The sequence below is a fragment of the Rhopalosiphum padi genome, chromosome 4 (genome assembly GCF_020882245.1).
Source record: "Rhopalosiphum padi isolate XX-2018 chromosome 4, ASM2088224v1, whole genome shotgun sequence".
In the NCBI taxonomy this organism is placed as follows: Eukaryota; Metazoa; Arthropoda; class Insecta; order Hemiptera; family Aphididae; genus Rhopalosiphum; species Rhopalosiphum padi.
The window spans coordinates 39,586,057-39,611,578 of NC_083600.1; the positions used below are offsets into that span (position 1 = coordinate 39,586,057).

Consider the following 25,522-nt stretch of genomic DNA (forward strand, 5'->3'; position numbering starts at 1 on the left):
AGTTTTGAGTACTTACTTTTATTAAATTATTTGGTTTTCATAATATTATCTCTCGCTGTGAATAGCTTAAATTTCCTTAAATTACTTATTATTTTTGTTTCTTAGTTTTATGGTTTTTAGTTACAAAAACATAAGCTGTTATCTCCGGAACAATGTTAATTACTCGTATTAATTATATTACATTTTTATATAGTATACAGGAATATTGACATAATATCATTTTATTTTTAAATAATAGAAGAACAATGGACGCTTAATATAATAATATCGCATGTAAAATCAAATAATTCATTTCTCTATTTAATAGTTTATTGAAAGAAGAACTAATTTTTTCATTTCATAAATAAATAACATTAATAATACACAATAATATAGTTCTTAAATCGTATATTTTATGATTAAAATAATAATAACAACGATTTCACAGAACTCATATATACGCAAAAATAGTTACAAAATATAATAAACATAAGAATCTAAAATCACGTTGTATAAAATAGTGAAGCGACATAATAAAAATACATAAGAAAATGTTCTCAGATTTAAATCTCCACTTTAAAAAAACCCTTTAGGAACAATCACACAAGTCTATTTACTATTTTTTTTTTTTTTAATTATTCACAATAATAAATAACTGTCAGCATACCTGCAATATCGTATCTTGTTGGACGAAAGTATACAGTTATTGCTGTCTCAGCCGCGTGATAGTCGATACCTTTAACGAGTCACAATTAGCTATATAAAATGAATGATGCAACCCACGGCGTCACTCCAATTACATTTATCAACAAACAACCTGACCAAAACATTACCAACGTGTATTACATAACCAAACACAAAACCCCGTTGCCTCCATTTTTTATTGACCCCGAACCATCATTAATTAACAGTGACATTTTTTATTAAATTAAATGTGCTATACGAAGATAAAAATCGAGCCCTCGGTGAATGAACTGCCAAAATTACGGACGAACAAAAAACTAAAGCAATAGTAATCCACGCCATAAAAGCTGTAATGATCTACACTCTTTTGTTTCTTATCCAAAATCGAAAACTACCAGTAAAATTCATCCTCCACCTTATAATTAATAATTTGTAATTGTTACAATGAATATCCATTATTCAAAAATATTAAACTTAAAAAAAAAAAAATAATAATAATTTCTTTAACTGAAAAGTGTAAGCCAAAATGAAATACAACAATAAATCTAAACTCTGTTTAAAAATTAAAAGAAATTCTTACGGTTGCCTAAAATATATATTTCCTAACCCGTCACAAATTTATCATACTCTCAAATCGCTTAAATTTAAGCCAATTTACCGATATCAGATAATACTAACAGAACCATACCATCCCAAAAATTACATATTATATTAAAACTAAAAACCAGTTAAATAACAATTAAATTATTATTATTAATTTAAAATGTGCATATTATTCAAATATGTATAAACAAGTTCTTAATGCCGTTCATGCACAGCCTTCTAATTGTGTTTCTCATGTAATTACATAATATTTATAATTTTATAAAATTCTATGCGTGTTAAAAAAAATATTGAAATATGTATTTAAATAATAATAATAAAAATGAATTAAACGTAAAGTAATATTGAAAATTATAACCATAGTTTATCAATTGTAAGCGTAAAAAAAAATTGTAAAGATAATATTATTTAGGTATTTTAAAATTTATGTTAAATTCAACTCTATTAAAATATTCTGTCTAATCGTCAATATTTTTTGTTTGGTATTTTTCTTCGTGTAGGATATTATTAGAGAATTTTAGTAAAAAAGTTTTTTCAACAAAAATAGAGTCATATTGTACATCATTTTAAAATCGCAAGTGTCATACATTTTCAAAAAAATAAAATTTAAAAAAGTTTACATTATATTTTGAAACAACAGATATTTATTATTAAAATAACAACCTCGTATTATACACGTAATTCATAAATATAATTTACGTTTATTTTATACATAATATACAACAGAAGAGCATAAAAAAATATGTCAACGTTTTTCTTACAGTTTTTACAACTTTAAAAGTTAAAATTATCGCACGCCCAAATTTTAATATATTATATTATGCAACGCTGAAACGTAAATATAGCTGATTACGAATTTATGTAAACAACATTATTATTAGTTTATAGGTAATACCCCAACCGATAAAATAATATTATTGAATATGGTATAAATTAGGTAATTTCGATAATGTCATCGCATTAAACGTTCAAATCGTGTTCTGATATGACGTGATGTGATTCGAATAGAATATAAAATAATTGTAAAAATATTCAGTATTTAAATAAGAAAACTCGTCGTAAAATATATAACATGATGAGATTCTATATATAATGTACCTCTATCAGTAACTGATGTTTGACAGGTCGGTCACATTTGATCTAAATGTCCATTTAAATAGTATTTGAGAGCGATGTCAAATTATATAAAATCCGTTTTATTTCGTGATATCTCGCACAGCATAACAATATAATATATAATATATATATATTGTATAATATTATGTTGTATTCATGTAAACAGCACAAAATTTGAGCCGGTACGTTATTTCCAATGCGTGCAATTAACAAACAAAATATACTTCTTCCTCTGCGCTGTTTTTTTACGGTTTTTATATTAATAAATATTGTATAGTTCAGAGCATAATAATGATGTTTGTTGGATTTTCAATCCATTATATTGTATTATACGGAGTGCGAGTGCCGCGCACAATTTGTTACCTGCCGAAAAGAATTTAATCGGCAAAAAGCCATAGCAGGCGTCATTGTAAAACCCACAGACCACAATATAATGGCTCCCTGCTATCGTTCGGTTCACAGTGTAAAAAGTAAAAATCGCTTCGCCAAATTGCACTAACCATAATAAATAATAATTCCTCCGTAAAGTATTCGCTCATTCCATTTTCATCGCGTCGTTGCTCGTTACATAATAATAATAATATAATATTATTATTGAGACACATTATACTATGCTACTCGTTCAACTTCAACTCGAATGGATATAACAGACGTTATTTAATGTTTCACATTATGGCGATATAAGAGCACGAGTATATAAAATTATAAAGTATAAATAATTATTTATCAAATATTTATGATACTGGAAAAATGTTCAAGACGTTTATTAAATGTTTCGACGATTTAATGTTACAATAATACAATAATATGTAAGTATTACGGTTGATAATGTACTGCCTGCGTTTAAAACTCCATATTATTCGGTAACTAATCAAAAATGAAATCTCTTTCGATATCCCTTCATATTATATAATTTATAATACACATAATATGAACGTACATCTAACAACCTACGCCACTATATATTATGCTTTGTTTATTATTGTCTTGTTAAGTAGCGACTTTTAAGAGAAAAATAAATCTCTTTCATAGTATGTGACATCGAATTTCGAAAATTTGTAGTTGAAATAAAGTCGATTTATAAACTAAAACCGCACTTAATGTATATCTATGTGTGTGTGTGTGTGTGTGTGTGTGTGTGTGTGTGTAATACTATTAAATCTCGTCTAGAATGACTAAACTGTAAACTTTCTTCTTTACCTTAAGACACAGTTAACTTGGTAGTACAGATAAAGCATCGACATTTCGTTTTAAGCATCGTAGTATACACGCATGCACACAAACGTATAAATAAAACCATCATATTATATCCAAAACATGCAGTAAGTTAAAATATGCTTTACAATAAAATTATAAAATATTAATAATTTAAATTTATCGTATCCAAACACACAATAATCGTTATTGTCTTATTTTTTTTTAATTTGACGTTGGAACACTCAGTTTTTTTGTCATTTCATACAAAAAAAACAATTTACAATAATATCGTATTATTAATTATACTTTTGCTCATTTTAATAGCGCAAAACAAATAAAACGAATAAAGAATACCAGAATAAATAAAACTTTTTCATTAATCATTATTTATTATATTTTTTACTGCGAGTTTACCAAAGCGGTAATTAATTAAAATTTTATATAAAAAAACAAAAAAATATTGTAATATTAATCCAATATAATATGAAACATGCATAATACCATAAATATACTATTTTATCAACAAAAATAAATATCCAATTGAGCAAAGATAATTATAAAATTAAATTAATTTTGTTCTGCCCATATATTACCCAGTTTTTACTTTGAAATTAATGACCACGACCGTATCGTCAAAAAAAAAAATAATGTATCCGTTTGTAAATTATTAATTTTTTTAGTTTTTGATTGTTTTTCGAAATAATATGGTTACTATTATTCTTACTAATAATCTCATTAATATAGTTATAAAATACAAGTTGATACCTATATATTTTTAACCTAAAACAATATAGGCCATTAAAATGACATATTATATAAACTTAATATTTTGAAAAATATATAGTTATGTTCGCAGTGTATGTATTTGATATTGAAAAGTTTTCCTTTGACTTGCACAGATTTCTTAGTATTTATATTATTTATTAAGCGGGTATAGATTTGTTTAATATTCCCTTAGCTGTTCAAAATGTTAGCCGTTCATGTAACATATTTAACCAAAGTCACAACGGAAGTTTCTCAACTTCCAAGTTTCTGTGACATTTTTGTGAGTCAAACACAGCATATTATATAATTATAATAATTAATAGTCCAAATTATCATTAAACGTATTGAGAAACGAGTATTTTTAATTTTAAAGTCTCGTTTATACTTTATACAATCGTTTAAGTGAATAATATATAAATTTTATACTTTGAGTGTATGCGTATTTTATTGTTTATAAAGTTATTAGCTTTGCACTGAATTTAATGGAAAAACAATCAGTATGATATGCATAACATTTTATTATGAAATTTTTTTAAAATTATATGATCTGTATACATAGATCAGTGTCTATTATATAAATGTAACCTACATTATGTAAGTGTATATGTAAATATATAAATGTACACAATAATATTGCTAGTTGCTTGTAAAATACATTAAGATTTTTATTATCTTAATTTTCAACTTATAATAAATACGCGTAGATCACATTTCAGCGGTAGGTATTGTACTGCTATAGCCCCAAGTTTGATTATATTTTATTTTTTTGTCATCATTTTAAGTTTTAATACCATTTGTCTGTATGAGCATAATAATAAAGATTTGCACATAAGGATTTTATATTTTATTTAGTTTATATATTGTTATTTAAAATTAACCATTTGATAGCCATGTGGGGTGAATTTCTAGAAACTTCAGGGTTTTATTATTAAAATAATAATGGTCTTCCAACGTTCATGTTTTGGTGTAGATGTGCACAAAGTTATTTATCATCATTTTTGGGTTAGGTATTTTTACATAATATATTAAGTCATCTGGGATATATTTAACTCCACGTGACTAATTGTAAAACTTTTCGTGCTATGATTATAATCATAGTATTTATTTAGAAATTAAGTAATATAAATATATATATTGTATCAACCAATATTATATCTGAAAAGTTATTTTATTATATTACAATTTTTTCTATAATATTGATTGTGTACCTATTCCATTATATTATATTAATATAATATATTATATTACAGCGTACACACTTTCGTCTCTTAAATTCGTGGATTCAAAATGAATGCTTAAGTCAATTTTAATTTAAAATAGTTTGTTTATTTAATTTAACTCAAATTTAAGAATTGTATGTATAAGCATGAAGCGAGAAGGTGATGTGGGTTCAATGACTCTGGTGCATCACAACAGAGTGAATGTGGTTTGTGCAAATTTCGATTGATTTACTTTGAAGTGCCATTTTTTTGTATCACACTTATTATATAGGAACTCAAGTTAGTTATAGAGATTTAAGGAAGTAGCATCTGGATAATATTATGAAGTATGAAATAATAATATAACCTTGTCATTCATAAAAGTAGCAACTAATGTGTTGGAGAGGTTTATTTGTCAAAAGCGTTTATACTGTATATAAATTAAGAGAGGACGCCACTCTGTGTAACTCTAGAACTAATATTTGCTATGCCTAAAAAAGATGAACCAAATATGACATTTTAGGTAGAGAGATGAAAACCTTCAATAAGATTTGTTAAGTAGGATTGAAAACCGTTTCAAGAGATCCTTCGACCAACCCCTTTAAAATATATACCTTCCATTCAGAGAGTGGTGACTATATAAACAGTTCACTAACGTTTTTAAGTTAATACTTATTATTCAGTGCATTCTGTATTTAAATCTAAGTTCACTGTCAGTACGTGTGATATAGGCTTAATGAGTAAATTTGTGATCTGTAACATTTATTACAGAATTATTTTATCGTAGGCATAACAAACATAATATCACGTCAAAATACGAATAATAATATGCACGTGTATAATATTTAACAGCAATAAAGTTCTCCGTAAGTTTGAGAATTGATAATTTTTAAATTAATTTGAAATTTCAAAATAAATACGGCTCACGTCCAATCAATAAAGTACAAACGATTACGCCCAAATGGCTATTACACAGCCAACGGACTATCAGTATTCAAGTCCATTCATTGAAGAAATACGAAGACTTCCCGTAATGTCTTACCAAATCTCAGTACGCCATCTAACACTCTCGTCGTAGCTGTCCATAGTATAATTGTACATTTGTCCTTTTTAATGTGTTGAATCAGTGCGTATTGTGCGAGCATTTTAACTCACGGGGGCATATAGTTCGACGGTGAACATTCGAGGTTATTTAAGGCCAAACATCATATTAGTGTCATCCCATATCAGGATTTATATAAAAAAAAAAAGCAATAATCCGTTAAATAAGTTCAAATACATTATGTTTGTATTTGATAATGTATTAAAAGAAACAACGAAATAAACCAATACTATAGATTTAATTATTTTATGAGACAATACTTTGAAACGTTATGTCTCACTGCCATTGTACCTGCTTACAATTATGTTGAATGCCTAAATAGTCAGTATATAGTTTTGAATAACTTTCGAAAATTAATTATTGTTGGAATATCATAATTACTATCTATGTCAACCAGCTTAATAATGCTTGAGCAAATATCAGAGGAGTTAATAATGTCACTTGCAATTATAGGTAGAATGGAAGTACCTATTATTTTGCCTCACTGTTTATACACTCAACAGGATAATTGTTTATTTAAGACAGGTTCGTCATGTGCATGTACTTCGAAACGATTTAAAAAAAAATATTTTTGATTTTTACTTATTTTTTTATGTAACTAAATTTGTTCGAAAGTACTGGAAAACTTTTTTTTTGTACTATTTGATGGGGCAAGAGTCCTTACGACAGATAGAGCGCTACTCAAATTTGCAGTGATAAATGAAAAGACTGAATCATTGCTGTTTGAAGTAGTTAAAGTTTTGTTTAGTCTTCAAATTTCTGGAATCTTTATTAATGTTATTTTTGAAAGTTTACCCGGATTTAATTTTTGCAGACGTAGATTGGGGTTTAATTACTGCTATATGAGCAAAGTTCACTGCCACTGGACGCGCCATGCTAAAACGAGACACACAACGTTATGGCGTAGGATAATGACAAAATTATGGTAACAGCATTGTTTTAAAAATTAAAATTTACATTTAAGCCAAAAACAAAAACTGTGCTTTGAATTAAATACAAATTTTATTTTTATTTCAAGTAAGGCAGACGTTATAATGGTTTTTTTTTAAGGATAAATTCTGACATATTCAGAGCGTAACATACCGGTAGTATGCACAGGTTGGATGCCACAGTAATGAACTGTGATTAAAAAATATATTTTATAAATTAATATCCATTACTATTATTGTTAATATTTATGCTATTATACTATTATTAAAACATTAATTTTATATTTTATCCTCCGAAAGAAAAATATCTAAATTACTTTCTTCGTCCAGGACATAGTACCTAGAATAAAAATAAAGGGATGCATGTATGAATTAATAATACAACTCAACAGAAAAAAAAATCTGATCAATATTGGTTTGCGCTGCGAAACATTGAAGCAGATAAAAGTACGTGGTTTTTATCGACACACAAAAGAACTATTTTAGCTATGTATCAAGTTGAAATCATCACTTAGATTTGAAAAAATTATTTTGCCTATTATTTATTGATTGGGGAGAAAAAAACCAACACTGGCGAACTGGTAAATGGCGTTAAGTCGAAAAAAATACTGCGCGCGGGGTAAACAGTATAATAAATTGTTAGGTATAAACAATTTTTAATTGTTTGTATTATGTATTATAGTCTTATACGGTTATTTTTTTTATTATTATTAATTTTGTATTATTATATTTATGATGGCTATTATTCAAATATCGTACACTGTACAGTAGGCACAGATATAATGAGACTGCCACTAGGTGTTTTTTTTTGTTTTCGGATTTATGTATAGCTGCATCGTACGCCGCAATAGGAAACGCAATTTTCCAAAGCGTTTAACATTAATAACATTTATGCTATTCCGTTGTGATGTAAAATATACGTTTAATGACATTATCGTATATAGTTAATGTTTTTTACATTGCATTAATATCGTAGTGAGCCACTATAATAATTATAATAATAAAGTCACGCATGTAGGTAGGAAAAAATATGTTTTACTATTGCCTAATATCCACGTTTGAAACTTCATATTTATTTTCTTGCATTATAATATTATTATTATTATTATATCGCTTCACTAAAAACCATTTGTATATGAACCACAACAATATAATATCGTAGTTTGTTTATTATGCTGTGCTACATCTAAAATTAAAATGCGTTTATGAGTTTTACTCTATAATATAATATAATATAATATAATATAATATAAATATATAATATGTGTACGTTGGTATAATAATAATAATAATATATAATACATTTATTTAGGAATTTTAAGGATGTTTTAGTTGCTATAGACAAATTGGCTATTTGCTCGAGATCGTGTGCTGTGAAAAATCTTTTGTTTTGTAGGTCTTGCAAGTATTTTTCGTTCGTCATATTACGATCTAAAGCTTAGATTCTAAGCTATCATGTTATTACACATTCATGAACAGATCTGCTACATTTTTATTCATTTATTTACCGATCGTTTAACCTTCAACACAGCAAAGTCATGTTTTACAATATTCTATTCTACGTCTTTAATATTTTTATTTTTTTTTTAGAAAAGAAAAAAAAATAACAAAAAAATACGTACATTAAACATATTAGGTTATGAAAGAGAATTTTTAACATACGAGTATAAATGCGATTAGTTAGGTATAAACAATATTATGCGCTATACACAGTGTATTCTTCGTAATTTCTGACATGTAAGCTTTTAAATAAATCACTTAAGCAAAATAAAAATGTCTACATATATTTTTTGTTGTATGAGTAAATATACAATACCCTCTGGTAGCTTATAAACATCCGTTATATCAATGTGCTTCCAGAACTTGAATTGTAATAATAAACAAAAAAATCTTAAACAATATTACAATATTATAATTATCACAGAAAATCGTTTAAAGATTTCTAACAGTAAAATTAAATTTAAAAAATAATAAATAATAGTTATCATACAAATAAAAAGTTTTAAAATGTTCTACTTAACACTTTAACAGACACCTAATTTTATCGAGAGGACAATTGATAAATAAAATTGAATATAGAATATTATAAATATTTTAATACATTGCGTGTTAGATTTAATTTTGATTATTTGAACTGAGTTTACTATAAAATAGAAATTAATTAGTTTAATACCTTATTTATTAGAACCTATAATAATAGTTATGAATATTTCCTACATTTTGTAAACAATTTAAAATGAGTTAACAATTATTTACAGTATATCTTCCATAATAAAATATAAAGTCATATACTCATCTAATATATTTTTTTTTTTTTGTAATACAATATAATAACAAAATATTTGGATATTATATTGTTTCAAGATCTTTCTTCATATTATTTCTCTCAAAGTCTCAAACATAAAAAATTCCAAATTATTTATTTCGTTTATGACAAAATTAATAAGGCCGAACATAGGTTAGGTTTCACTAAAAAAATTAAATAAAAATATTACGTGTTTAGATTATAACCGTATAGGTAGATATTGATACTAATTTATTTTTTACGATTTCCTCAGATTTTTGGTGCCATTACTGCGATTCTACAGTTTGTTCTGCCATTCCTGATCATAGCGTTTTGCTATGTCCGAGTTTGGTTAAAACTTAACGACCGGGCCAGATGCAAGCCGGGCACGTCGACGAAAAACGCAAGGCGGGAAGAAGTGGAGCGCGAAAGAAAGAGCCGGACTAACAGGTATATTACGAGTATAATATAATATAATATAAACAAGTGCTTTTACATTATAGAAATACTTTGAATAATTAATAATAATATAATATGATTGTATATAGGGCTATTCACTAAGATATACCATCATACTATTTTTTCTTTAATAATGCAGTTCTTCATAATCTAATAATTGAAACTTTTAAATATAACACAAGTCTATATGTTTTCCAAGTACTTAAGTTATTTTATAACACTTAAAGAATACTGCGTAGTGAAACAAACTTTTGTTTTTCAGAAAACCCCTTTTTTAATTTAAATTATTCAGTAGATATATATTTTTTTAATTTTAATGTATCTCAATCAAAATTCAAACGGTTAATTTCTGAGTAATTAAAATGTGTATAATATGGATAATAGTCTTTACAAATGGTGCTACAAAAACTCCTTTGTATATATAATGCTTAAAAAATCGGAATCCGCTCACAATTTTTATTTAGGTATATCAAAAATAAAACAAATATATATATATATTATACATCTCTGCTGAAAAATTTGATGTGAAAAAAGGCCTAAGGTTCTCATTTTAAAAACATAAGTTCCATGTTGTTGGTATCATCGTTACACGATATTCTTTAAAAATACGTTACAAAATATATCAAATATTCAAAAATATGTTCTTAGGGTTTACTTAAAACTTTTAAAAATCATATTCAGAATGATTTAATTGTTAAAGAAAATAAGACGGTCGTGTTTAGCGAATCACCAGTACAATCATAGTATAGAAGTACAACAAGCAACCTATACAAGCGTAGTGCTGTTGTAGTATATTATACTAGTAAATGTAGTAAATGCGTGTAAGTGTAGAAGGTATATATCACGCGTAGAAAATATGGAAATACGTTTTTACTAGATCCGAAATCCAAACACACGACGTATTAATGTATTGCAGTATACGTCTTTAGTATCAAATTCGAACTCCCGTCATTAAATTACAATATTATGTTATTATAACGTGATATTGTATTGTCCCGTGGGGAACGGGTGGTAAGTGGGCGCAGGAAAAAAATCCACGCAATTTGTAAGTTCTTGCGTATCGTTATAACAATAATAACAATAATAATAATAATAATATCTGGCAATTGTGGCTGCGTATTGACGTATATAATATTATAAATAATATTGTATTTCATACAAACGCCGCGGGCTCATGGCGTAAAATTACCTCTAGAATTATTTTTGTATCGATCTCCGTCGTCACCACGGCGTATTGTTAAACGGAATAGCGAGATGTTTTTATTTCAGTCCATTAGGTTTAGAGTTTAGCAACAACATGGAAAAAAAATCTCGCTGTAACATCTTGGATGATTTCCCATCGGACTGCTAATGCCGCCACCGCCATTGTACTACACAGTACACAAGCGGCGCCTATATAGAAATGCATAATATTTTTCGCCGTCTACCCACCGCCGGTCGTGCTGCGCAATGTTTACCAGTCACTTAAGTTAAAAGCAAATAATACATAAACAAAATAACTCGAATTTTCCGATACATATATATGTATTCCTGACTAGTTTTATCCTCTAAGCTCCGTCATATTAGTTTTTATATTATAACATGTACTGTAGTGTAGTACAGATCTCCGCGCGCCACTCTCCCAAAACCAAGTGGTTATTATAACGTGCCTTATTCGGACCTGAGTTACGCGGCCGCCACGTTGATATAAAAATATTACACTTTCATTTGTGAGTCCAAGAGGGAATATTATGAAGGGAGAGAAGTTTTCGTGCAAAGTGCAATAAATTCAAACCGAGAAATACAATTATCTCGTAAAAAAAAAATAGACCTTTAGTAATATAAATGACTGCGTACACGTTTTGTATACATAATCAGTGGTGTAATTTTGGGGGATGAAAATTTTGAACACGGATATTATCCAAAACACGTTTTTGTAGCCATTGCAAGCATCTCTTAATACGATTATTGCAATTGTGTACGCATATGTGTAAAATAATATACACGATAATATATGCACATACGGAATATGGTAAAAATACGTGATAATTGAATATGACATTGAAATGATTTGATAGAAGAAGGTGGCCATTTGTATAACATCTTATAATTTTGTTGATAAGTTTTTTACTTAACTATAACTTGACTATAATCTATATATTCCTACAACATTATACTGTTATATAATGCGCACATTTTTATGTATAGTAATATTATTTACAACATTAAAACACTATTATGCAGTATGCACCATGTGGACGTTATTTTTGTAGGTACTTATTGAAAAAAAAACTATGTTATAAAGTACCTATGTAATATCTTATTATAACTTTTTTTTTTAATTTTTGTATTTAGCCTCAGTAATGATGGATATTATTTAAAAAATGTATTTAAAATAAATTATTAAATTTTGCTTTTTTTTAATAGCATAATATTACTTATTTACTTAAAAATTTTCATTGGAATTCAGTTATCTTATCTTTAATATGGTATTTATATAAATTATAATGATAAGTATAATAGTTTTTGGTTTTTGTTTAATTGTATTTGGTATTATTTAAATTATATATAATATAATATATAATTGTTGTTATTATAAAACTATTTTTGTATGCAAAATCATATTTACTCAAGAAAAGCTATTATGTACATTATTTACTTATTAGTTATTATATACAAATTATTTTCGTATATTAATGCTCTACACTTTTATCATAAAAAATTAAATAAATCAATTTCATCAAACAATCTTCGATTAGTTTATAGGCAACAATAATAATAATAATAATAATCACAATATATTAGGTTAGGTTAGGTTAACCTAATTATATAATATATTCATATAATCTTAATAACTTGATTTCGATAAGGAACAATTTCTAGGAAAATTTATTGTAATTACCTATGTCGTTGAAATTATTTTTTATTTAATTTTTTTTAACACAAAACAATAAATATTTGGTAGGTATTTTATTGTATTTATATTATATATATAAATACAATACCAAAATGTATTGCTTGTTGATCGTTATATTTTATGATTAATCTCAAATACATTTTAAATGAAAACAACATTAAGTTACAGCAGAGATAAGGATGAAGTGATCAACCTTTGCCCCTTTGAGTTCATGTATATATATATATATATTATCGTTAGCTTTAGTAATGTAACTGAAAACATACATAGCATAGTGTCTTTCGAAATTGGTTTTTTATGATGATTTCTGTAGTTATGATTATCGCACTGGATGTAATTTCAACACAAAATTGATACAACCACAACACCGTTTGACCCCAATCATTTTCTGTAAATTATAACTGAAATTGTGTACCTACTTGTACAGTGGCATCTATTTAAGGTTTTGATAATAAAAAAAAAGGTAATAGGATCTGTCAAAACGCAAGTCAAAAACTTTCCATACTGATACATTTTCTGTACAACCGAAAGACACGAAAATCGTATTATATATATTATAGTTTATGTGTAACATAATTTCATTTAAGTTATAATGCTTATTATTATTATAACTTTGATTATTGTTCTTATTCATATTATACCGTAGGCAATAATATGGTTGTCCGGTACATTTCCGCCATGTAAATAGCTATCGTTACGACTGTCGACCACCCCACTTGCACGACACGTCTGTAATTTATATTACAATATTTTAATATTAAATCCAGTCGATATTCATCACAGTGTCACACTTTAACCACCGCGCACTATAATATGGCAATCGTTAGTAATTAATCAGCGTACTTGGGTGAGGGAGAAAGAACAATTCGGACGGTTTTAGAAGGGAGCATATTTTGCGACGGAGAGATGCATTAATTTATGCGATCAACACCAAAATATAACGATATATATATAAATATGTATATAATAATACGTATTAATACATACATTATACGAACATAATTATTGTTCGAGTATAAAGGGATTAACGATATTATCACCACAAGTCGCACACGTGTTCGCAAATTAATGTAATCAAGGATTTCATGGATGTACAAATGCGAATTTCAGTATAATTGTAATATGTATTCATACAAAAGTTGACACGTTGCACAAAACAGTGTTTCAGATTTTACACCAGTTTAATATGTAATAGTATGTATGAATTCATCGATGTCTTGTAAAATTGAATTAATGGTCGGGATAATATTATATTTCAAATTACAATGCGAATTTTTTTTTTTATTATTATTTACATAAACGATTATAATCTGTACATTGAACATATTTTTTTCTCATCACATCACATATACTGTAAATTATAAATACATTTGTCTATCGATATTTTATATAAATATCGATCATTTCAAACATCATTAAATTATTCAAAAATAGCCAAAATATTTTTAAACTATAATATAATGGCTAGATAATAGCTATTTATTTACCATAATATAATTCCTATATTCATTACGTAAACATTGTACATTAAATGTAAACTGCACATTGTGAATGTTTGCATAAAGATATTGAACGTCCCCACTTGAAATCTATATATATATATATATTATAAATGTACTACTTAATTTTGGCTGTAGTTATTATTATTGTATTCAGTTGTTTTTTTTTTATGACAAGAATAGACTATGATGAAGTTTCTACAATTTTAATCATACGCGAACCACGTAAAATCCTTCTAGTAAATTGTGTATGAATAAAATAATTTTGTATATTTTAGAATTGTTTTATTATAGTACTTCTATTTTATACGTTTAAAAATGGTATTATACTCGTTGGACTAAGTGGTCACGTATTTTACAAAACTTTAAAAGTATCTATATATTATATATATATATTTATGCGAGAATGGGAAAATTTATTATTTATAAAAAGCCCCGTTGGATTAAAGTCCATGTATAGTTATTTATTTTACTTATATAAAGCATATTATAAATATATGATATATAAATATTATAAAAATGTTCAGACCTTTGATTTTTAATATTTTATTTTTCAATTTTTTTTTGCAAGTTTCAATAATGTTTTTTAAGTTAAAAAAGTTCAACTTGTAAAAGTCTTCCTTTAAAAAAAAAAATGTAAACATAAAAAAGCTTTATATATGACTACGCATCTGATAGTTCCTTTATGATTAATATTAAAAAGTATTTGGAATTTATAACGAAAAGAAGCTCCATTAGGTGTATTCTCTGTGCGGCATACAAAACCCGAAAGCGAAAAAACAAACCATACATCTCATGTGGTTCTAAAAGCTTATAGCCTAAGAATAGTGTTTTACGGAAGAAAAAAAATACTACTGACCACAAATCCGACGTCTTCGTGCTAAAGTATAAACGGAAACGGTGTTCCGCCCTTTTCTCACACACGTTATATGCTTAAATATATTATACACATGTATGTATGTCTTTGTAGTTTGTGTATGTGACATGTGTAGACGAAAAATAAACGTTTTAGACATTGTATACACGCAATATCATAGATACCAGTGGCACCGTTTCGTTTTTAAAGCAAACATTTATTGAACACGATCTTAAGTCTTAGACAGGCTGATTGATGAATGCAATCCATACTAGTTAGTTAAGTCAAGACAAACAATTAATTAAGTAGTAATCATACAAAACATTAAGCTATAAGTTAATAGTTCATAAACAATATAGTATTTAACTAAACTTAAAAGTTTTAAGTTAAAATTATTACGAATTTATTAAAACGAACAATTTTTCACGATAATCGCATGTATTTTTTAATTGGCATACTGTCTGGTAATATTTGGCTTATAAAAATATACAATAAGGCTTTAACTGATTCAAACTATACATAGCGTATAGTTAAATCTGAATCCATGTCGAATTCAACTCAATGTTAATTTTTTTTTTTTTTTACCTATTCGTGGGTTATTACTTACCTACTTTGCCCTGGATTTTTTTACTTTTTTACTTTAGACGTTTAATTATTTATATTTTAGTATAACATGTTTTGTCCTTGGAGATTTTTAAAAAGATACTAACAAGAAAATGAACATACTTGGTAAATATCATATGGATGTGAATACTATAATTAATGGCCGATAGAAGTAAATCTCCGGACTAAACAATATTTCCCAGGTTCAAGACTAGGTATCATTAAAAAAAAAACCCTGTCGACTGTCAAAACTTACAAAGTACACTTTGATAGTCCGTCACACTAGTAACTCAGAAAACTACTTTCTAAGTGTATTGGTTTAGTTAGAACCCCATAGATCGTGAACATGGGGGATGGTTATGGATGGATTCGTACTGAGTCACGATAATTTATCATTTTTTTTCTCTTTTTTTACCAACGATTAGAGTTATGTGGCATGCGTGTGCTTTTAAAAATGTATAAAGATTCAACGCTCCGAAATGCACAATCCGATTGATCTATAAGACGATGCATGTAATGCAACAACATGTTATTGATTAATCATTACGCGTGTAAAGCAGCAAAGTATAAAAATAACAATATCATATTCCGATCGTTCGGAACCGGAACTATGTATATGTCAATTATTATAACAATACGATAATACTAGTAAGTACTCATGTGTACTCTGCCAAAAGCAGCGGTGAAGCTCGTATATAATACTATAATAGGTACTTACTTTGGCCGATGACGTGACGCGGGTGACCAATGCGAACTATGACACACCACGTCATGCACCGGACAGCTAGGGAGTTCAATATAATAGTATTATACACTAATAGACTAATAGATACACACACGCACGCACACACTTACACTTCTCGTCGCTATAATATTATCTTTAATCAGTGTATTGTACGCACGTGTACGCAATAATCATTATGTGTTTCGCGGAAGCAACAGTCGAACGCGTTTTAAATGCGTACCTCGCGCGTCGATAGTATCGCTCAGGCGAGCGGATATCGTTCGTATACGTAAATGCATAGCAATAATAATATTGTAATACACTTGCAATAGCCGTGTGTACGATATTATGTACATTATGCGTACGCGTGTGTGTGCGAGCGCGTTATCGTTATAAAGTTCTCGGAAGACTGAAACAGGACGAAGGGTGAAAACAATGAGAAAAAATATAGTAAGTTCTTCGCGAGAAACGGGAAAGGAAAAAAAATGCACGCAAATTGGAAAATAAACTCATATTTCACCCGCATCGAATATGCATTTTTCCATTCAATCGTTTCGTCGACCGACTGCGGAGACCACGTATAGTAGTTATATCAATTTTGAGGTACCCGCGTTTTGTTTAACTATTCCTGTTTTTCTTTTTTTTTCTCGGCATGTCTTTAGTCTCGACCCATTTCCTCGGAATGCTTTACGAGAGGCGCAACGACAACAAAGTGTACACTACTGTACGTTACGATGTTGTCTTGGAGGATTTCTCATAAAATATAAATATACTTTTTTCCCGTTAGAGAAACGTAAATATCAATAATCAATATGCACCCATGCCGTAGCTATTCCCGTGCGGACATAAAATCTGTTATTGTTTTCGTGGTAGTAAAAAATAAAAAATAAAATCAAAAATGGAAATCCGATAAAAAAATATAATTTAAATCCCGTTTCGCGATGTGTGTTTGTTCTACATAAATCGCTTCTGTCGACCACTATACCTACATTGCTTATAAAACGGATACCTCTGTTGCGTAAAATGTCGCATAAACGTGGTAAAATACGCGTACCTTTATACACAAAAACAAACTCTTTCAGTCGTATTTTAATAATATATCATGTCACTGACGTTATTAAGAATTTATTCTCGAGTGGTGAATGATCAGTAGTTCTCGTTTTATGCATAGTCAAAAGAAAAGTAAAAAAAAAAAAAATGACAAAATTCCAACGAAAAAAATAATGTAACAAACGATAAATTTAAAGCTGATATCTATCCGACTGAATTGTTATGTAATAGTATAAAATAAAGAATATGTATTGCAATTCAAAACTATATAGTCGCATATTCCTCACTAAATAACTAAACGCCTGTGGAGTGTACTGTAGTAACTACTGCGATATTTTAAGAGAACGTTTCTCTCAGTCTGTCACACTCACACTCACAATACACACTATAACGTTCCAAACTTTATATAAAATTATACAGAACACTTGAAGTTTAGTACTTTTTGGTACAGCTTACTTAACATATCTTTATGCAGAATATTTTCTGCGCTTTTACAAATACTTTTTTTTTCAATCAATGTCACCATTTACACCAATGACACCGTAAACGCACACAAACACGCAAAATACGCGTTATACTCGTTTGAAAATCACTTATGCGCTGTAAAATCAATATTATATTACATAATATTATTGTACACACAAACGCACATCTAACCGTAATTGATAAGAACGTTTATTATATAATATATCAGCTGTTAACTACACACGGCACACCCGTAGTCACGTCTCGTTGTTGGCGATGGTCGTATGTATTTTAAAATAATGATCAGTTGTGCTCTCATCGCCCAGATAACTACTCCCCGATGACCGGATGCTATACGTTTGCGCGGTATCTGCGTGCGCGTACACGTGTGTTAATATTGAAATGGTTCTATTAAACATTGCTCATGCGTCTGGCGTCTGTTCGCTCGTTGTTGACACAGCCCAATTATAAATTCAGACGTACTAAGGCATAATTTCGTTCGTCGTTAGACCATTATCATTATGCATAATATATATATTTTAAGTACATATTATAATGTATTATACATAAATTTTAGTTTAAAGATGTATATCCACTCATCCGATCGCACACCGCGTGCAGGCGAATCTTTTCGGGTCACTTACACGTACCTGCGTATATACGGTTATAAAAGGTTCAGACATTTTACCGTTTCTTTTTTTTTTTCGTTTCTTATATAATGCATAGTTTAACTTCTCGAAGAATTATTAATACGCGAGTACGTCAACTGCAAGCGCGTTCCGAACTTCTTACCGACAACTGAGTGCCCGTGACAATGTATTACTGCGCAGCAGAACGAATGTTATTTTTATTTGTAAAAAAGCCTAAAACAACAATCAGTCCACAGTCTAAACAACAAACGCAAAATAAATACAATTAGAGCAATTAATCAATCCAAATAGTCCACTGTAAACACAATTATTACGATTGCGTGTTTTGTCTTCGAAGCAACAACACTGCACATATTGCATGTATATTCTGTACGAGAATCGCCTGCAGTTGTAAAAAAATATAGCTGTAATTGTTTAATATTATATTATTAAAAATGTTTGGTAGCTACTTGGTTTTCATTTCCCGGGCACTTGTGTAAAAAACATAAGGAGATAAGCGTAACACAGTAGCACATATTATTTATTTCCAAACTAATTTTAAACTTTTAGAAGACTAATAATAACTAACTTGACTCAATTTACTATCTACATTACTATTTGCTGTACTTTATTATCCTTTGACTCTACGAGCACTGTCCTTAACTATAACTCCTGCCCGGTCCCCCATATTAAACTATTTCCTTAATTACTGCATCGTCATTACATTATACCGCTGCCTTAGCTATTAAACACAATGCACTCGTGTACTTGTGTGAGTGACCCGCGCTCCGCCATAAGACACATAACAAACTGTTAATGTGCCTATAGCGTTACTTTTAAATGTAAATTCTCAAATATAGTGGAATGAAGACTATAGTGGTTATATTGGTATGCCATATGTGATATTTGCTCTATCCCATTATAAACAATTTATCTGTATTCAAGTCTCCTCAAACTAGAACTTCCTTAAATTCATCATCACTAACTAAAATAATTATCTTTATCATATGATTAATTTTTGTTCTTATATCGTTGAAATTTTTCAGATATAAAGTTCATAAATTAATCCAAACATTTCTGTCGACAGGTATTACGTTTGAAATCGCCAACAGTTATTTAAATATAAATTTGCTTATACCTAATCTATTTTTAGGTGGATACCATATAATTAAAGATCATAGTAGGAAATCTTGATTTAATAACGACAATAGTGACTGGTCCTTAATTAATACTTTATACGTCTTAGATGAATACATTTGTACGGGCCGGGAACGGATAATCATATTATATATCTTTATTATAGATAGTGCGTTTGAAACATTTCGCCTGCACTACTATTCATCGACCAACCGATGTATTAGATATGTAAAGCGAGTCAGAGGAAACGGACAGGATAGCTGTGCAGAACCAGTGAGCACTAGTGTGAGGTGATTGTGTAAGCGCGTATATATGTATAGAGATTGTAGTATAATATGTATACTTACAGGCTACAACTATAGATAAATTAAGAGAGATAACATGATGTAAATGGTAATACTATGTTGCTTTATACTATTTACATTTTGAATACTATACATAATATGAAATGATTTACAGCACGAAAAGTAAAAATATAGTACAATTATTAGATATTTCGTATTTACAGAAATAACTATAATGGACAATATTGTTAGATACTACAACAATCAATTAGCAATAATTACTATAAGAAAAATGACGCCCTTATACTACGCCCTTATTAATATTAACACGAAATGGTAAATAAATATAATTTTGATTTTTGATATTATAATATTTCGTTCGTCGAGAGAACGCAAGTCGATCGTACATCCAAATAATGGATTTTCCTCACCATGCTACCGTTGCCATATTACTGATGGTGAGTGATTTACACACAACGACGTATTTTGGTCGCCGTCCAGTTATGTTCTCTTGATTAACGGGGTATATAGCAAATTAATAGAAGATGATAAGCTATTATTAAGTTGCCAATAATATATATATATATGTATATACATTTAACAGCTTCCATATAACTATTAGAGCTATTAAATAAAAAAACGATAAAAAGTAATTATAAAATGAAAATGTCAATTGCTATAGTAATATTTTTATTTTTTTAATTTCTACGAATAAAAAATAAAATAGTATTTATGAATAAAATGCCACCTCCCTACTACTTTAAATAAAATATATTTTTAATAGCCAAACAAAATATGCAAAAAAAAAACGGAAATAATTTTAAGTAGTTGAGAAAAATTCAAATGGTCCATACATAATCACTTTGTATTTTTATGTGTACTATCAAGCATTATAATCATTGATATAAGGCAAAATTTAAATTGAAGCAATCCAAATAAAAATATTCAAGCAAAAAGATATACACTGAATAAATCTATATTTATTGAGTATAATATAATGCATTAATGCTGTTGCAAAAATTACATTGAAATTTGTGTTTATGAAAATAAACATTTTTGGTAATTACTAATAATTATTGATAAATTCTCAACTACTTAAAATTATATTCGATCATTAAAGACAAAACTATTTCACACAAATTATTTCACCTCATGAATATAATTATATAATATTGTACTTATTAGTTTTAATTTTGAGGGTATATAATAGTGTATCGTAATATTTAATGTATTCTGCTATAATTGTGCGATTCTTGTAATATTATATTGGAAAATGCCTTCGACCGTGAAGTTCGATCTACATATTTTGCCTATACAAGACGCCATGTTATAATTTAATTTTTAAGATATAATATATTTAAAAAAAAAAACCATAAAAATGAAAAATGACGATGTATTTTATCCAGAAACAGAAACGCGTATATTTATTGATTATATTTCTAGTTTTTAATTTTTATCTCACCGTCAGTGTTATTGAGCGAGAATACAAACAAAACAATTCCTAAGTTATACTCCATAGGGGACTAGATATTGTAAGGTATAGTGCTGTCAGAAAGAAGAAACTATAATCGTTAATATAAAATAATTTTTATCTGATAGATATTTTTATTACCTTACTAAAATAATCGTTTAACTACTCGGACTGACATTACGAAAGTTATCATATTTCGGCTCAATGCTTCCTATTCATTATTGGATTAGACATTATAATTGGGACGTGAGACAAATTAACGAAATTATAAAATGAAATGGACGCACTGAAACAGTAAAATATTTTATTATAGCCGGTCGTATAATTATAACGTTCATTAAACAAACTTTTAACAATGTAAATTGTATTTGTTTGTAACGAGACGAATTGTTTGTTGATTTTTATAAAAGCAAAAAACTTTCTTTAATCAATAAGTTAAAATATGTTATTATTTTTGCATTTCAAACTAAACAATTATAATTTATTAGACACAATGACGGATAACATATGATTTTAAATTGATTAAAAAAAATACTCGATCATACAATGACACCAAAATATTATTATGAATAATATTTTAATATTCGATTATTGACATATATTGTAAAGAATGTATATTAATCCAACTAAAGGTGAGGTATAAAGGTTTTTAATATTTTTTAATATCTTTTAAAAGAAAGAAATATCTATTATTTAAACGAAATTATATTATATTATATATTGTGACAACGAAGTTTTTTAAAAGCATATAATATTTTTGAAAATGTTATTTAAATAAAAGGAAATTCTTTTAATACAATTTGTATGAATAATTTCTAAAATCACGATATAAAAGCAGTGATTTTTAGATATTATCGAAGTCTTGCAATATTGTTACTCGCCAACATCGTGAATTTATGTTTGTTTTTAAAACGAAGCATATAATTTTTATTGCGTGATGTTCAAATACCGGACACTTTTAGCCACTTAAATGTTGTTCACTTTTCAGAAGTTTCTTCTATTTAGAGGGTTTAGTTTTTGGACAGGTAGTCGTTTGTTCCCGAAATAAACTTCCACCATTTTAAGGCGTCCGCTGTTTGGAAATGTCCTTTAAGGGAGGAACTATGGAATCGAATATTGAACTCTATATTATTACAATACGCTTACGCAGTCAAACTTATGTCAAATGTATTGTGATTTTTCTGAAACTATTTTATTATTATAATTCGTATATTTTATTCGTCGGATTTGTCTAGAAGTTATAGTCGCCCACATCGTTGAAACGTGTAAACAATTTTACGGTCAACGAGTGTCGGACACGAGACCGTACTCGGCATACTCTAAAAAGGATAACCCTCTATTAATATTTGCGTACATATTAGTATTATATACAGAACTATGCACAATGCACATGTTGTACATATATGTGTGGTGTGCGTTCGTGCGTGTGTGTGTGAGAGAATGTTTGTTATATTATGTTAATTTATATAGTAATCGTGACCAGAAAAAAATGCATACTGTAAAAATATTATTAAGTACCGGCCGATCAAAATAACCCAACCTGAAGAGATGGGACATACTTAATACTTATACATTGCCGATCATCATTAATGCACACCATCTGCTTACATGTACGACTGCATCAAACTATCATGCATCGTTTTCGTATTAGCATATCAAACCATATATAAGGGTATAAAAAATAGTTAACATCATATAATAAAAGGACTTTTTAGTTGTGATACAAAATTCTGGTTGAACTTGAAAATGTAATAATTTATCGCTATAATTCACATATAATATATATGTACGTACATAAAATTAAAATAAACTGGCTTATTCAATTACATTATACATTATAATCATACATTTTATGTATTATGTAATACAAATTTATTAGCTGATCGTGGTTACGACTTACGAATGATTTCGTGTCTCGTATTCTAGAGTTGCTTAAACTTGTCGAAATATATACATTTTAAAATATACAAATACCTATATAATGTTTGAAAATGTAATATTTAAATATTTAAGCTGAAAAGCTGAAAATTAGTTAGTAACTTACACTTTCTGGTACCTCTAATCTCTTTTCTCAGTTCTAATGCATTTACACAAATTGTATACAGTAAAGGTTATAATCTTTCGTAAGGTAAACGGATAATGCACAAACAACGTCTAACAAAAAAATCAAACAATGTGGAACTGTCTTACCCAAAATTTTTAAATAAACTACCATAGTTATACACAAACAATGTATGGCCATCAAAATGTATATCCTTAATAACACGCGTCTCTAAAAAATGACTCAAATAGTTGAAAATAGTATAAATCGGTCGACAAATTCGTGATCTCAATAAGATAATTACTTGTATGGTGCACAGGTGCAGATCGCCTTGTCAGAGGTGTATTTATATTCTATATAATATTAATTTAGTAGCAATTATAGATTTAAGGAATAAGTTTTACTCCATACACGTTATCGAGGACCCAAAACAACAATTACTCGGAATAGGGAAACATTTTTTTTTTTTAATATTAAAGATTGGAGATTTATTTATAATTAAAAAAAAATAAATTAAAAAGAAAACTACGAAATAATTAGATACCTGTCCATAAAAATATTGTATTTAAATAAATTTATTTTGAGCGAAATATTTATAACTATTGAAATATAGGACTATTGGAAAAAATTAAACAAGGATAAATTAAAAACGTCATAAATACTAGTAGGTCTTAAAGCTTTTCTTCGATATTAGTTCTAGACGTTATTGATGAAAGTGATATCTGTTATTTTTAATATATTTTTCAACCTTACACGATAATTACATATAGATACTTATAGATTGGCAATATTCAAGTACACGCTTGAGATGTAGTAATTTATTATTATTACAGTCACAGCACACATGCCAGACACATTATTATTAATTCTAGAACAAATTATTATATTGAATTTTAATCGTAAAATGTGAATTGTTAAAAAAAAATTTTGTGGCTTACCCAGTACACAAATGTCCATATTTTCTTCGTAAAGTCACCACTATTTTTGCTAGACAAGGTATTTGGTTTTGATGGATTTTTTTTTCTACAGGATGTTGATAGCCATGGTGACTATATTCGGCGTGTCTTGGCTTCCGCTGACCGCCATCAATCTGCTAAACGATTTCTACCTGCAGACGGCCACGTGGAAACACTACTACCTGTTCTTCTTCTCTGCTCATGCCGTGGCCATGAGTTCCACGTGCTATAATCCGTTCCTATACGCTTGGTTGAACGAGAACTTCCGAAAAGAGTTCAAACAGGTGTTGCCTTGCTGGCGCAACGGTTCCGGGTACGGTACAACCAGGTCTGACGAGGAAAAGAAGCGCCGAGAACGCGTTGATGGTTACAGGTCCGAGCGGACGTGCAACGGCAACGACACGTGCCAGGAAACGTTGTTGCCAACGTCCATCGTTCTGCCGTCTGGCCGAACCACCGCCACCACAGATTGCACCGGACTCGATCTCGTGGTAAGTCGTATCTATTATTATTATAGGGCATTTCATACGATATACTATCTTATCATAATATGACAATAATCCGTAATGTTTATACGTGATGAGGTTGCCACAC

The 25,522-nt window shown here is 28.4% G+C and overlaps 1 protein-coding gene across 3 annotated transcripts in view; it reads left to right on the plus strand.

Annotated features, from left to right (window-relative positions):
• LOC132929317 (neuropeptide Y receptor type 2-like) overlaps positions 1-25,522 on the plus strand; it is a 170,171-nt gene that overhangs the window by 97,436 nt on the left and 47,213 nt on the right. For all 3 annotated transcript variants that reach the window (XR_009662091.1, XM_060994593.1, XM_060994590.1), the window contains 2 exons: positions 10,133-10,308; positions 25,002-25,419. Coding sequence is in view for 2 of the 3 variants with exons in the window: in XM_060994593.1 (XP_060850576.1) it covers positions 10,133-10,308; positions 25,002-25,419 (594 nt within the window). In the remaining variant the exon portion in view is untranslated. The remainder of the gene's footprint in view (positions 1-10,132; positions 10,309-25,001; positions 25,420-25,522) is intronic.